The following is a 13,479-nucleotide window of genomic DNA, read 5'->3' as shown; positions in this document are numbered from 1 at the left end:
GGAAACAACCTTCCTCAAGACCCAGTAATACCACTTTTGGGTATATATCCAGAGGATACTCAATCGTGCCACAAGGGTATGTGTTCAACTATGTTCATAGTAGCTTTGTTTGTCATAGCCAGAACTTGGAAACAACCTAAATGGCCCTCCACCAAAGAATGGATAAGAAAAATGTGGTACATTTACACAATAGAGTACTACACAGCAGGAAAAAAAATCTTGAATTTTGCAGGAAAATGGATGGAGCTAAAAAACATTTTGAGTGAGGTAACCCAGACACAGAAAGACAATTATTACATGTACTCACTCATAGGTGGTTTTTAAACATAAAGCAAACAAAACCAGCCTACAAACCACAATCCCAGAGAACCTAGACAACAATGAGGACACTAAGAGAGACTCACATAGATCTAATCGATATGGGAAGTAGAAAGTAGAAAAAGACAGATCTCCTGAGTAAATTGGGAGCATGGGGACCTTGGGGGAGGCTGAAGGGGGAGGGAAGAGGCAGGGAGGGGAGCAGAGAAAAACGTAGAGCTCAATATATATATAATAAAAGCTAAAAAGTACATATCACATAGTAGAGAATAAAATGTTTAAACATTTTATACTATACATGTATTTTGTATCTATTAAATAAGTTAATTCCAACTATTTCTCTCATTGTTTAAGGAATAACTTTCAGCTCGTCTGGTGGTTTAATCCCAGGAGGCAGGCAGGCAGACAGGCAGGCAGATCTGTGAGTTTGAGACCAGCCTGATCTACATTTCAAGTTCCAGGTCAGCCAGAGCTTTACAGAGGGATCTTTATCCTTTGAGTTATCGTTCAGCAAGCGTGGGAGATGTATACAGTACTATAACTGCCATCAGAGTAGGACACAGGACGCCCCAATATCTGCAGCAATTACCTTTTCTTAGTCGACACTCTCTCCCGTTAGTTCCTGGCAAGCCCTGATCCATTTTCTGTCATCATGGATCCCCTTCTGCCAGAATATCACACAAATAGAAGCACATAGTAGGTCTTTTCTAAAGTCTAGCTACTCTCACCAACATATTTGAAACCCATTCATGTTGAGTGGTTCACTCTCTCTCATTGCTGAGTAGAATTCTTAGTAGGGGTGTGTGTGTGTGTGTGTGTGTGTGTGTGTGTGTGTGTACATACATATATACATATACATAGGTACATTTGTCTTAAATATTTAATGATTACAAATAGACCATTCTAAACACCCAGGTACAGTTTCTCTTGAGTATAGATTTTCATTTCACTAGGAAAATTTAACTTTACAATGCTGCAAATGATTGTGCTAAGGGCCTCCTGATTTTGCATTTCAATTTTTAATGTATGAGTTCTAGCAGTTCCATATCTAATCGGTATTTAGAGACTATTTTTATTTCTTTTTATTTATTTGTTCATTTTTCAAGACTGTTTCTCTGTAACAGTCTCAGGTGTTCTGGAACTTTGTAGACCAGGCTGGCCTCGAACTCACAGAGATCCACCTGCCTCTGCCTCCCAAATGCTGGGATTAAAGGCGTGCGCCAGCACCGGGCTTGTTTTAATTTCTTATCCATTCTGATATGTTATTTTTCTTTGTGTGTGTGAGGCAGGGTGTGTGTTGATGTTTGGTGTCTCAGATAAGATTTCTGACTGAGCCTTGGCCTCATCAATTGGGCTAGGTTGGCAGGCTCCACTCCTCGCGCCCCCTAGCGGTGCAGTGCTGGGGAGCAGGCCTGTGCTGCTCTAGCTGGACTTCTGTGGGTGCTGGAAATCCGCACTCGGGCCCTGCTGGTACGGTAGGTACGCACTTTGCTGACTGAGCCGTCCCGTCTCTCCACTCGCTCTAATGTGTTATTGCAAATACAAAGACTGAGCCAATATTTACTTAAATCAAATGATTTTACAACCTAGAGCTCTTGCTTGCCAGACATTCTCATTTCACAAGTCCATGCATCCCTGCCCCAATTGCTCTTGCCCTGAGTGACTGCAGGTGCCTTTAACTGGGCAGGGAGGCGCTTGTCCATTCCTCTGAGTCACCGCCTCACCTGTCTGCCTTCCTGTTCCTTCCTAGACCCGGGACTATCAACAGAGTCCTTGAGAGCTTGGCTATTTGAGTCAGAGTATTCTTTTATTAAGAATTCTAGTATTTAAAAATTGTTTGAGCAATGAAGATTTAGATTTCAAAATAGAAGCCTTTTAAAATGGCAAGGAAGAGTTATGTTAAATTAGGTTTCTTTCTTTTTTCGTTTTTGATTTTTTTGAGATGGGGTTTCTCTGTAGCCTGTCCTGGAACTAGCTCTGTAGACCAGGCTGGCCTCAAACTCACAGAGATCCACCTGCCTCTGCCTTCCGAGTGCTGGGATTAAAGGTGTGCACCACCACCACCCAGCTTAAATTAGGTTTCTATAACTTGGTTTATAGAGTAAACTATTGGCAGTGCTGAAGCCAGAATTTCCGAATGCTAGCTTTGTCTGTTAGAACAGAAAATCTTTTGTTGCTGCCTCCTGGGGGTGCATCCTGCTCTCTAGAGAATTCTTTGAGAACTGCAAATCAAATGTTAACACTCTGTCTCCACTACTGGACACACAATGTTTGTTTGCACATAAAATTAAATACACTGAAGGAAAGATGAACAAAACTAAAGGCATTTGGACTTTGTGAACGTGTTTAGGTGAACGCATCCTAGAGTTTTAGGACTAAGAGTAGTCCTGCAGTTCTGAAAACTCTGAAGTGCATAAATCTGTTGTTACAACTGCTCAAAAATACCCTTCCCAGCCCTGAAAGCCAGATAGTTAAACTATTAGAATCTACTTTTAATTCAAAGACTCTTAAATACCTTAAGCAGGTATTTCATAAATAGTTAGCCAAAACACAGGGGGCATATTTCTGTGAATTACAAGTCCCTGGGATGTGTGTTGCTTAAAGATGTCTGAAACCTAGCATAGCCTAACCCACCTGAAAAGGTATTTTTACATTAATAAAATGCACTCATGTGTCTACGGTTATCGGCATAGTACCCGTTCGCCTTTTTCATGGTACAGTGGTGCACAGAGTTCTCGGCAGAGCTTAGAGCAGCATACATGGATTTAATGTCTATTTTTAAATCACCAGGGTTCAAGCTCCCCCTCGCATGTTTGAAAAGGGAGGAAACATCTGTCAGAAGTGCTTACCGTGACAAATACGGAGGAAAGCAATAATGTGTACCGCTCCCGTTTATTTAATACCATACGTTATTTTTAATTGAACAGTAAAGGCATTTGTTCGGAATCGGCCTTTAAATAAAGAATAGTGTAGACCTAATCTTTAATTAAAGTGCACTTTGATAGCATCAAGTTTAGTTTGAGGGTCACAACAACGTCAATACGTCTGCCTTCTCTCTCCCTGCAGGGAAAGCAGGCTTGTGTAAATATACACACATAGACGGCATGCATTTATAAGAGACAGGGAAAACATTCCCGTCTTCGGACACATGTTGCTTCGCCGTGCTCCGCTTTGCATACAGGAACAACTCCCAGGGTGCAGAGCCCTCGAGGAGTGGGCACAGATTGTTGCTTTTGGAACCTGTACTGTTCCCTACCTCTCTGCAGGCGCCTTACCTTGAACATTAAATATAGCTTGTAAAAATATGTTAGGGACACCGGCTCATTCTCACCTTTAAAATAGTTAAAGGAAAGGGTTGCTTGGATAGGTTTTCTTAGAAACTGAAAATCTGATCTTTGTGTTTTTGTTCAGATGGATTTGTTTCTGATCTTTGTGTTTTTGTTCAGATGGATTTGTTTACTCTCTCTCTCTCTCTCTGTCTGTGTGTGTGTGTGTGTGCTCACGCTAGGTAAACACATCATGCTAGGCAAACATGTTCTACCATTGAGCCCACACTCCCGGCCTAATTATTATTTTCCAGGGAAGATGTTTTTAGAATTTTTTTTGCATTATTTCTTTTCTTTTTAATGATTTATTTATTTTTATTATATGTGAATTAATGTTTTGCCTACACATATGTCTTACAAGGGTGTCAGATCCCCTGGAACTGGAGTCACAGACAGTTGTGAGCTGCCATGTGGATGCTGGGAATTGAACCTGGGTCCTTTGGAAGGAGACAATGCTCTTAGTCCTTGAGCCATCTCTCCAGCCCCCAGCCAAATGATTAACACTTTGTTTTTAGTATTTTACCAGTCTTCCAACTTTAACCTCACTGTCCTTTAGGGTTTTTTGTTGTTGTTGTTATTTTTGTGTGTGTGTGCTTTTGACATTAACTTACTAAAGGTTGCAGGGCTGCACTCATAGATGAAAGTGCTGGGCCAAGCGTTCACCTTCTGCCTTGTGTGTGTGGTATAGCTCAATTAAAATGAAAATTACGTATATGAATCATGATATGGAAACAAAAATGGAAACTAGGTCATGAAGCAAATAAAAAGGTCCCCTCCCCAAATTACTAAAATTCAAGCAACAGGCATACCTAAAAAAAAAAAAAAAAAAAAAACAAACCCTTTTATGATGCACTTTGAGGACATTTCATGATACAGTTGGTCACCTTTTATTATAGAGAGACGTAACTAATATTACCATCCAATCAGACTTATATCTTTGGAGCCACTGAGAGCAATACGTGGCATGTTTTCAGAGAAAGTGCTACCTGAGGAAATAAGAAGAGTCTAAAAGGGAACATTGACATAACATTTTTCCCCACCGGATAAAACTGAAAATTCAATTGGACATGATCAGTTTCACAAGGTGGCTGGAGCTTCCACAGGGCCCTTGCTCTGGGTTTAGGACAGTTTATCTTTGCAGCGGAGAAGGACCTGTCAGATGAAGGAACGCCTTTAGCCCTGGGGTCTTGGTTAGGAGAGTGAGAGGAGGCCGTCACTCCCAATGACGTGGACTTTGCACGTGGATAAAGAACGTGTGTGGTGTGCCACAGCTCACTACAGATCCAGTTCCTCCGTGGTAATGTATAAAATGCACCAACATTATTTCTTGAGGCTGTGTATATTATCCCTGTTTGTTGTTTTATCCATCTTGTGGCATGGCGCCTGTTGTGGATGTTTGTACACTGTGTGAAGATGTATTGCTGTGATTGGTTAATAAAGAGCTGAACAGCCAATGGCTAGGCAGGAGGTATAGGTGGGACTTCCGGGCAGAGACACAGGAAGAGGAGATGAATCTAGGCGCATAGGAATCACCAGTCAGGGCAGAGAAGGCAGGATGGTCAGTATGGAGGTACAGAGAGATGAGTTGTTGAGCCCCCAAACTGATCACAGATTAAAAATGTGAGTTAATTTAAGTTACAAGAACTAGTTAGGTACAAACCTAAGCTAACTGAGCTTTCATAATTACTAACAAGTCTCCATGTCATTATTTGGGAGCTGGTAGGCAGGACAGAAAAAGACGCGTTACAACCAACAGTACTTATGGAGGCTCTGCACCTAAGTCTGCACTGCAGGAGTCCTGAGCTGCTCTGTGGGGGGAGGCGTAGGACAGGGAGGGCCCCAGTACTTCTCACAGGGCTTCATTGGTGAGCTTGGCTAGAGATTGTCAAGTCTAGAAGGGACTCCCATATGATTGGGGGAGCAGCAAAACAAACACGGGGTTGGCTATAAGAGCAAAGGAGGGGCTGTGCTCCAATGGTAGACACTTGTCTTCTGTGACTGAGGCCCTTGGTTCATTCCAAGAGGGGAGGGAGACTGAACCAATAAGCGGAAAACTGAAAATAAATGGGAAAAAATGTTGAAATAGAATGTATATACAGGAAGTTTGGGATTTAGCTCGGTGGTAAAGCGTTTGCCTAGCAATCACAAGGCCCTGGGTTGGATACTCAGCTCTGGAGCGGGGATTAAAAAAAGACAAAATAACAAAAAAATATCAAAATATAGATTGTGTTAGTATTACTTTGGCTAACGATGCCCATAGCACTGCCAACATACACAACAATTGTGGCAGACCTGGCTCCCCACCTGGTTTGCAAAATACGTGAGATTCGGATTGTCTAATTTGATTTTATTTTTTAAAGACGGGATCTTTTTTTTAGCTCAGGCTGGTCTTGAACTTGTGTAGCTGATGACAACCTGGAACACCTAATCATCCTGTTTCAACCTCTGGCGTTCTGGGACTGTAGTCCTGCCTTATCATAGCCTGCTTCTTGTTTGAACTGTTCATGTTGTGTTGTTTGATGTATGGGAAGTATATATTTTAGAATAAATGAAGTTATTTCCCAGAATGGGGTAACTTTGTATAAAAACAATGCCATCTTTTTTTTTTTAAACCCAAACAGCTGTTTTCTCACTAGGAGGTTCATAACAGACTTATTCAGAACTGAACTGAGTATAGAATCAAAGCTTGGAGTTCAGACTCAAACTTTTTCTCATGAACCCCTTAGGGGTGAATGAAACTTCTAGTGTCTTCAGAGAGAGCAGGTTCAGAACGTGTGGCTCAGAGCAGAGGAAAGCATTCTATCGACTCCTCTGGGCTCCTCTCTCTACCTCATCCACCTGAGCCGTCATCACCTGGGGCCTCCCCTTCCCTGAGAAGAGCCTTTCCCCCTGCCTTTTTACCTCGCTGCGTGTGTCAAGTCAACTCCCAGCTTTTCCAGAACCATCCCCCACCTGTGCAGTTGGATGACGACCAACACTGAAGTTGTGCCTGAGAACAGAGGGCTGGGAGGACCCCTCTACATGGCTACCCCGTTCCCCTGAAAAAAGAAAGACCAAACATTTGAAAGAACCTACCCCATGTCTTCAGTAATTTTAGTTTTATCTTCTTGGGAACATTCTGAAGATGGATTTGCACTTGCTAAGTATCTCTGTGCATCAGAGAAAAAGACTACCTTTGGCTTACCCACCTGCGGGTAATAAACAGGAACTATGTGATGTATTGTTTCAAAGTTACCTGTAGCATACAAAGAATTAAAAGCATCCCGCTTTGAAACTAATTACTAGATCATCAAATGACATATATTAGTATCTTAAATTATATCTTATGGAATGAAGTTAAACAAAGACAAATAAACCCACACTGAATCATTAACAACTTAATAATCAAAATAAAATACAGACTTTTATATAGAAAAACCATACAGGAAAGTTCAAAGATCTTATAAAGAAAATGGACATTCTAGCATTAATATAAACATCCACTGACTTAAATTTATTCTCAAAGTAACCTTTAGGCATAGATCGGTCACGTTGTTGGGACATGCTTATACTTTTACTTGAACAATTATCATTTCATATCACATACGGTTTCCAGTGTGATGTCCCTTCTAGTGGGACTGCCTTGTTTACCCCTAATTCCGACTGCCAGGGTCTACACTGGGCAGATCACAAATGCCTCTAACTCCCGCTCCCAGGAACCTACACTCTTGTGGCCTCCATGGGCACCTGCACACACGTGTGTGCACACCCACAAACATGAAAAAGAAATGGCGAGAAGACTAGAGAAGCACACATCTGTGACAGTGCTTACAGGCACAATTAGACTCTCAGGCCTCCTAATGTGGGGTGGATCTGTGATCTGATAGCATTCTGGCGAGATGGTTAAAAAGTAGGAAGCAAGGCTTGAAGTGGGGACATGTCCTTAGTGACTCTAACTTGCCCTGACTTCTTTCTTTGTTTCCTTTGCTCTGTTCCTGTCTAGAAGTGAAGAACCACGTCCAAAGACCACTCTACTGCCACAGTGCTTTGCCTGTGCACACGGCTGGGGAGCCATGGGAGCAAAAAGCCCTCTGACATCATGAGCTGAATAAATCCTCCCCTTTCTGCGTAAACACACAACCAAGGAAGTAACTCACATGGTTCTTCGTCATTGCTAACACCTGCTGCTTTTGTTTTGTTTGAGACTAGGTTTTGTGTACCTGAGGCTGAGGCTGGTCCTGAACTCCTGATACTCTTATCTTCTCTCCTAAGTGCTTTGATTACCATGCTGGATGTGTGTGCGTGTGCGCGTGTGTGTTTTACCTGTCCCCCCCCACACACACTTACATACATTTCTTTAAATAACAGCCGTTCTGGCTGATGTGAAGACTCGTCGTCATGACTACTGAGTCAGTATCTTCATGGACCACTAACTTTATTATGCTGGCCATTTTTAATGTCTCTTCAGAAATGTCCACTCAGGTCCTTAGTTTATTTTGAAATCAGGTTATTAATATTTCTTTGCTATTGCCTTGTAGGAGTTTCTTTGTCAAAATAACTCATGTATTTTTGAGGCTTCATTTGTGCAACTGTGTTGCCTGTTGCTCTAGGTTTGTCTTTTCTTGGTTTCATACTGTTTTGACTACTAAATTTTGTAGTATATTTGAAGTCAGAAGCTATGCTGTCTCTAGCTTTCTTCTTCCTCAAGATTGATTTGGTTATCTGTGATCTTTGTGGCTTTATATGAACTTAGAATGTTTTTCTTATTTTTGTAAAAGCTGCCATTGTGATCTTGACAGGGAGTGCATTAAATCTCTAGATCACATTGGGTCAGACAGATATTATAACTTTTAAGTCTTAAGTTTGTTTCACAAACATGGAATGGCTTTTCATTTGTGTCCTGTTTAGTTTCTTTTATCATTGCTTTCCAATGTTCAGAATACAGGTATTTTTACCTTCCCAGCTGGGTTTATCTCTGAGTACCTGACTCTTTGGATACTTTGGTAAATGGGGCAGTTTTCTAACCTCTATGTTACTTTATTGTGAGTGTTTCATATAACTTTAACGAGTGCATTGTTAGTTTTAGACACACTAATTATAAAGAGATTAATTAGGGTTCATTTGAGAAAATTAAATGATTAATTTCAAAGGTTGTAGGCTTTAAAGCACATTATAATGTCTATTATTTCACCAAATTTCATTGAAGAAGTTAAAATTCACTTAGTTGTCTGTGTATTACAAAAATATTTGAAATCTATGAAGACAAAATGAGTATTATTTTTTAGCATAGGCCTAGTTTTGGGGTAAAGGCTGATGTTTAATCCTGTGTGTACTTCAATCTTAATAAGGGTCTTTAAGGTAATACTGAAAGCCATAAAATGCTGAAGTGTGTGTGCGTGTGTGTGTGACAAGAAACTGAAGCCAGAGCTCCACACACGGTGTCTACCACTGAGCTAGCATGCCCAGCCCTTCCTTATTTTGAGACAGGATAATTTGCCCAGGTCGGTCTCAAATTGAAACCTTCCTGCCCTAGTCTTCTAGATATCTAGGAGTACGAGTGTTCACCAGTGCTACGCAGGGCTACAAGGTTACAATACAGCCAGGGGGAAGAACAGCAGAAGTGTCTCCTGTGTGTCTCCCAAGTCTCGGACCGTGAAAAGTGTGCACGGCCAGCACAGCGTCCGTCATTGACATACTGCCCCTAACCAAGGCCCAGTTCTCCTGCATGGTTTTCCATAGCCCGTATTCAGGGGCGGGATACAGCAAGATCACCTCCATGTCTTTCCACTCCCGCCCTCCTCACCTCAGCCTGCGCCCGGTGTCCCCTCCCTGGGCCTAACAACCCTCCCGGACGCTTCTGTTCTTTTCATCCAAGCTGCCAAGAAGAGTGAGTTGTGGGCAAATGCTGCTGTGTGCGGAAGAGGCTTGCTCCACTGCAGACTCTGTGGGGTCAAGTCTAGTGGGCGTCCTAAGCTGGCAAGGCAACTGTTACATTACTCTATATCTAGTTGTACGAGTTAGGCAAAGGCTAGTGTGTCCTTGCTAACACAGCCATAGCATATTATAATCCAAACATTTAGGCTTTAGCATGTGGGCTAAGAGGACCAGCCACAGAGTGTAGTTCAAATACAGTTAACATATTTAATTTTAATATTTATGTGTTTATCATTTTGATTTTTTTTGAGAGGGTCTCACTCTGTTGCCTAGACTGTATTGGAATTCACTGTGTAACTCAGGCTAATCTTAAACTTATTGTGATCCTCCTGTCTCAGCTTCCTGAAGGCTGGGATTATGGGTGTGAGCAACTACGTGTGACGCATTTTAATTTTTTTATCCTAGTGACAAAAATTGATTATTTGCACTAATGTTAACTATATAGTGACATTGGTTTCACAATTTATACCTCTACTGTTTTCTCACTCATGCAACGGATATTACACACTTTGCTGGACCAGAAGGTCGGTCTCCCTGAACTCATGATATGACCATGTATGTGGCTGACACAGGCACAGCCAATGTGAACCTAGTGCAGGGTTTGTTCCTACTGGTTACCATCTTCATTGCTGGCACAAGTTCCTAGTAACTCCATGTACCTCTGTTGACAACTAGGTAGATGAATACACTTCCAATGTCTAAAAGCACCACTGTAAAACCCTGAGCTCCACGTCCCTCCTGTCTCCTGTATTTTTAGACACTCCCTCAGCTGGAGGTGGTGGGCGAGCGATGGGCACCTACTTATGTAGGAGTCGCTCCGATCCTCATTCTTACTGCTCCTTTTCTTGCTGACTTTCTTGGCATCTTTGGATGCTTTCCAATTCATTAGGAATTGTCTTTCCAGATTTTTTATTTCTTTTCCATCAAGAAATTCTGGAGAAGAGATGAATGTTAAAAATACAGTACCGTCAGACGGTAGTGGCGCACACCTTTAGTTCCAGCACTGAGGAGGCTGAGACAGGCAGATCTCTGTGAGTTCAAGGTCAGCCTGGTCTACGAGAGCTAGTTCTGAGATATCCTGGGCCACACAGAGAAACCCTGTCTTGAAAAACAAAAAAATAAATGATATACAGTATGTATGTATAAATATTTAAATAAAAGTATATACTTCTGGCTTATAGTACATGTTACATTGTAAGCTAAAATAAAGTCCTTCTTAAAAATACCTTAGACATGCTAGCTAGCTAGATAATTTTATCATTCCAAAAGTTGAGGCAGGAAGATTACCATGGGTTTGAGGACAGCCTGGCTACTATAATGAATTCTAGGCTAACCTGGGCTACAGAGGGAGAGCTTGTCTCAAACAACAAAAATAGCAGTGCCAGGAATGGGTTACATCTTGATTTGTTGCCAGAGAGGCACCATGGGAGCTCCCAAATGTCACAGGCTGCTGGTTGTTCTCCGTGAAGAGACGGTGGGCTCTGCTGCCGAAGACGCTTGCAACCTACACTTACGTACATCACCAAACATGGAGCAGGTGAGCCGGGGTCTGCCTAGAGGAGAAATATAATCCTATCCCAGCTACAAATGCTCCAATGGCAACCTGTCCTCAAGGTGCGCTGGTGCAATAGTGGCACAAGTGTTGTGGAAATGACCAACCACTCTCTGATGGCCAAGGACCTGCAAACAGACAGGCAATGGGCCGGGGAAAACTAAATTCTATTGCTCAGCTTAAGGACACAGCCATAAGATGACTCCTGATGGCATTCTGCTATCTCAGTGCCTTGCTCAACCACCATCAGGAAGCTTCTTGCAGTATATGGAACTAACAGAAAAGACACACAGCTGGACCATGCACCAGGTAAAGTCTCCCCATGAGGGCTCAGAGGTAAACACTGAAGAGGAGGCAGAGGTGCTGAGTGACTCCAAACAAACAGAGGCTCCAGACACAAGAACAGTGCACACGTGAGAGCACAGAGGCCATGGTAACATTCACAGGGCCGGCACAGATCCAAGGCCAATGGGGTCCTATCACTGAATTGCGGAAGTGGACATGGGCTCGCCCCACTACCGAGAAGCTATCTGCAACTAATACCTGCTGGGAAATGAAAACTCAGTTTTCCTCTCAATGAACCTCTCTGGGTATATTAACTGCCCTCCAGGATAGGCCCCATGCCCAGGGCTACAAACACAAAACAAACTCAGTAGTACTTTGAATTATTTTTGCTGTTAGAAATCAATAGACTTATCCCCATGCCTCTTACAACCTTGTGTATGGAGAAACGTTTTTGTTTTTGTTTTTGTTTTCCTTTTTGGCTTTTCAAGACACAGAGTTTCTCTGTGTAGTCCTGGCTGTCCTGGAACTCTCTTTGTAGATCAGGCTAGCCTTGAACTCAGAGATCCACCCCCCTCTGCCTCCGGAGTGCTGGGATTAAGGGTGTGCGCCACCACTGCTGGCAAGAAATGGTTTTAAAATGGGGGATTTTGTTTTTTATTTTTCTTCTCTCCCTCCTTTATCTCTCCTCCCTCCTTCCTTCCTGTCTGTCTGTCTGTCTTACAGAGTTGAAGACTAAACCCAGGGCCTGGTGAGTGCTAGGCATGTAACTCTATCACTGAATCACACTGCAGCCCCTATTGAAATTTTTATTTTTTGAGTTGGGGGTCTCACGATATAGCGCGTGCTGTCCTGAAATTGGTATGTAGATTAAGCTGTCTTTGAACTCACAATTCTCTAGCCTCTGCCTCCCAAGTGTGAGGATTAAAGGCGTGCGCCAACACACCAGCTTTATATTGGAATATTCTTACTCATTAAACATTAATTGTATTCACTTTTCCCCTGAGTAAAGCAGACCGGTGCAGCTGTGTGTGGTATCTGCAGAGCAGAGTCATCTGTGGAACTTTTAAGACATAACACCATTCACCTCTGTGTATTTATTATTTGTTCCCTGTCTTTGTGGGCTGTGTATAGCTCCTGTATATATATATTTTGAAAAAAAATGTTTTTCACTATTTGACCTGCTTTTCCCCACACTAAAGAACCACTGAACTATCATTATGATTAACTAGCTATGAGTTCTGAAGTCATTTTGTCATATTTTAGTTTTTCATTAATTCTTATCCCCAGGGTTCTGCTCCAGGAAACTCTCACAAGGCTCCTCCGTGACATAGCACTGCCCGTCGCTCTGATGCTATGTAACTTTGGCTCCACCAAACAAGTGTTCTGGCCCATTTTCCCCAATTGAGGGTCAACTTAGGAACGTTATTATTTATAAGGATTTTTTAAAGCAACTCCCTAGCCCGCTTTCCAATGAAAAGGACACCCACGTAAGGGACAAGTAATCAATCTGATCAGTTAGTTTATCTGCAGAGCCGAGAGCTAAGGAGCCAAAGGGCCTGTCAAAGATTTGTTCCAAGTAAAGCTTAGCTCATTTGTGGCCAACAAGTTATGTAGGTAGTGGCCACATTTTCTCCTAAAAGTGTGCTGGTGTTTATTTATGAATCGAAAAAAAAAGCATTACTTCCTATTTTTACCTTTGCTATTATTCAAACATATACATTTAAGTTGACCAATTTCTAGAGCCAGATGTTATATTTATATCTCTGAAGGCTTGATGATAAATTAACTTAAAAGTAAAACAAGCGCTTTTCTCTAAGAAAGTCAAATTAATGTAAAACACTACTCACCCAGGGACTTGGACATCAGTATCAGTTTGTCCCTGTATTTTGGTTTAAGACAAACAGGATTTCCATTTAGATCCATTTTCCACAGCTTCATCAGTTTTTTCAGTAAAAGCTCCAAATCCTGTAACCAGGGAAGAAAAAAGGAAGGCATGTGGTCTCCTGGTTACCAGCTCTTCTCGGGCCAGCTGCTCTTTGAAGGCAGGAACTGTTTTTTCTGGAGATCTAGCTCCTCCGGTAGGCT

At 42.1% G+C, this 13,479-nt stretch overlaps 1 protein-coding gene across 7 annotated transcripts in view; it reads right to left on the bottom strand.

The window, feature by feature from the left end:
* The window catches only part of Ppp1r42 (protein phosphatase 1 regulatory subunit 42), a 35,487-nt gene that overhangs the window by 1,877 nt on the left and 20,131 nt on the right, over nucleotides 1–13,479 (bottom strand). For 2 of the 7 annotated variants that reach the window (XM_013351819.1, XM_026786815.1), the window contains exons 6-8: nucleotides 13,242–13,359; nucleotides 10,359–10,490; nucleotides 6,720–6,879 (exon numbers count right to left, since the gene is read on the bottom strand). In XM_013351819.1, the coding sequence (XP_013207273.1) occupies nucleotides 6,720–6,879; nucleotides 10,359–10,490; nucleotides 13,242–13,359 (410 nt within the window). Of the gene's footprint in view, nucleotides 1–6,545; nucleotides 6,683–6,719; nucleotides 6,880–10,358; nucleotides 10,491–13,241; nucleotides 13,360–13,479 lie in introns of all 7 variants that reach the window. The other 5 variants (XR_001229275.1, XM_013351820.2, XM_026786816.1 and 2 more) reach the window with 5 other exon arrangements.

Source organism: Microtus ochrogaster, linkage group LG5 (assembly GCF_000317375.1).
Source record: "Microtus ochrogaster isolate Prairie Vole_2 linkage group LG5, MicOch1.0, whole genome shotgun sequence".
Classification (NCBI taxonomy): Eukaryota; Metazoa; Chordata; class Mammalia; order Rodentia; family Cricetidae; genus Microtus; species Microtus ochrogaster.
The sequence above is the reverse complement of the archived record's forward strand: the minus strand, read 5'-3'. Positions and strand labels throughout refer to the sequence as shown.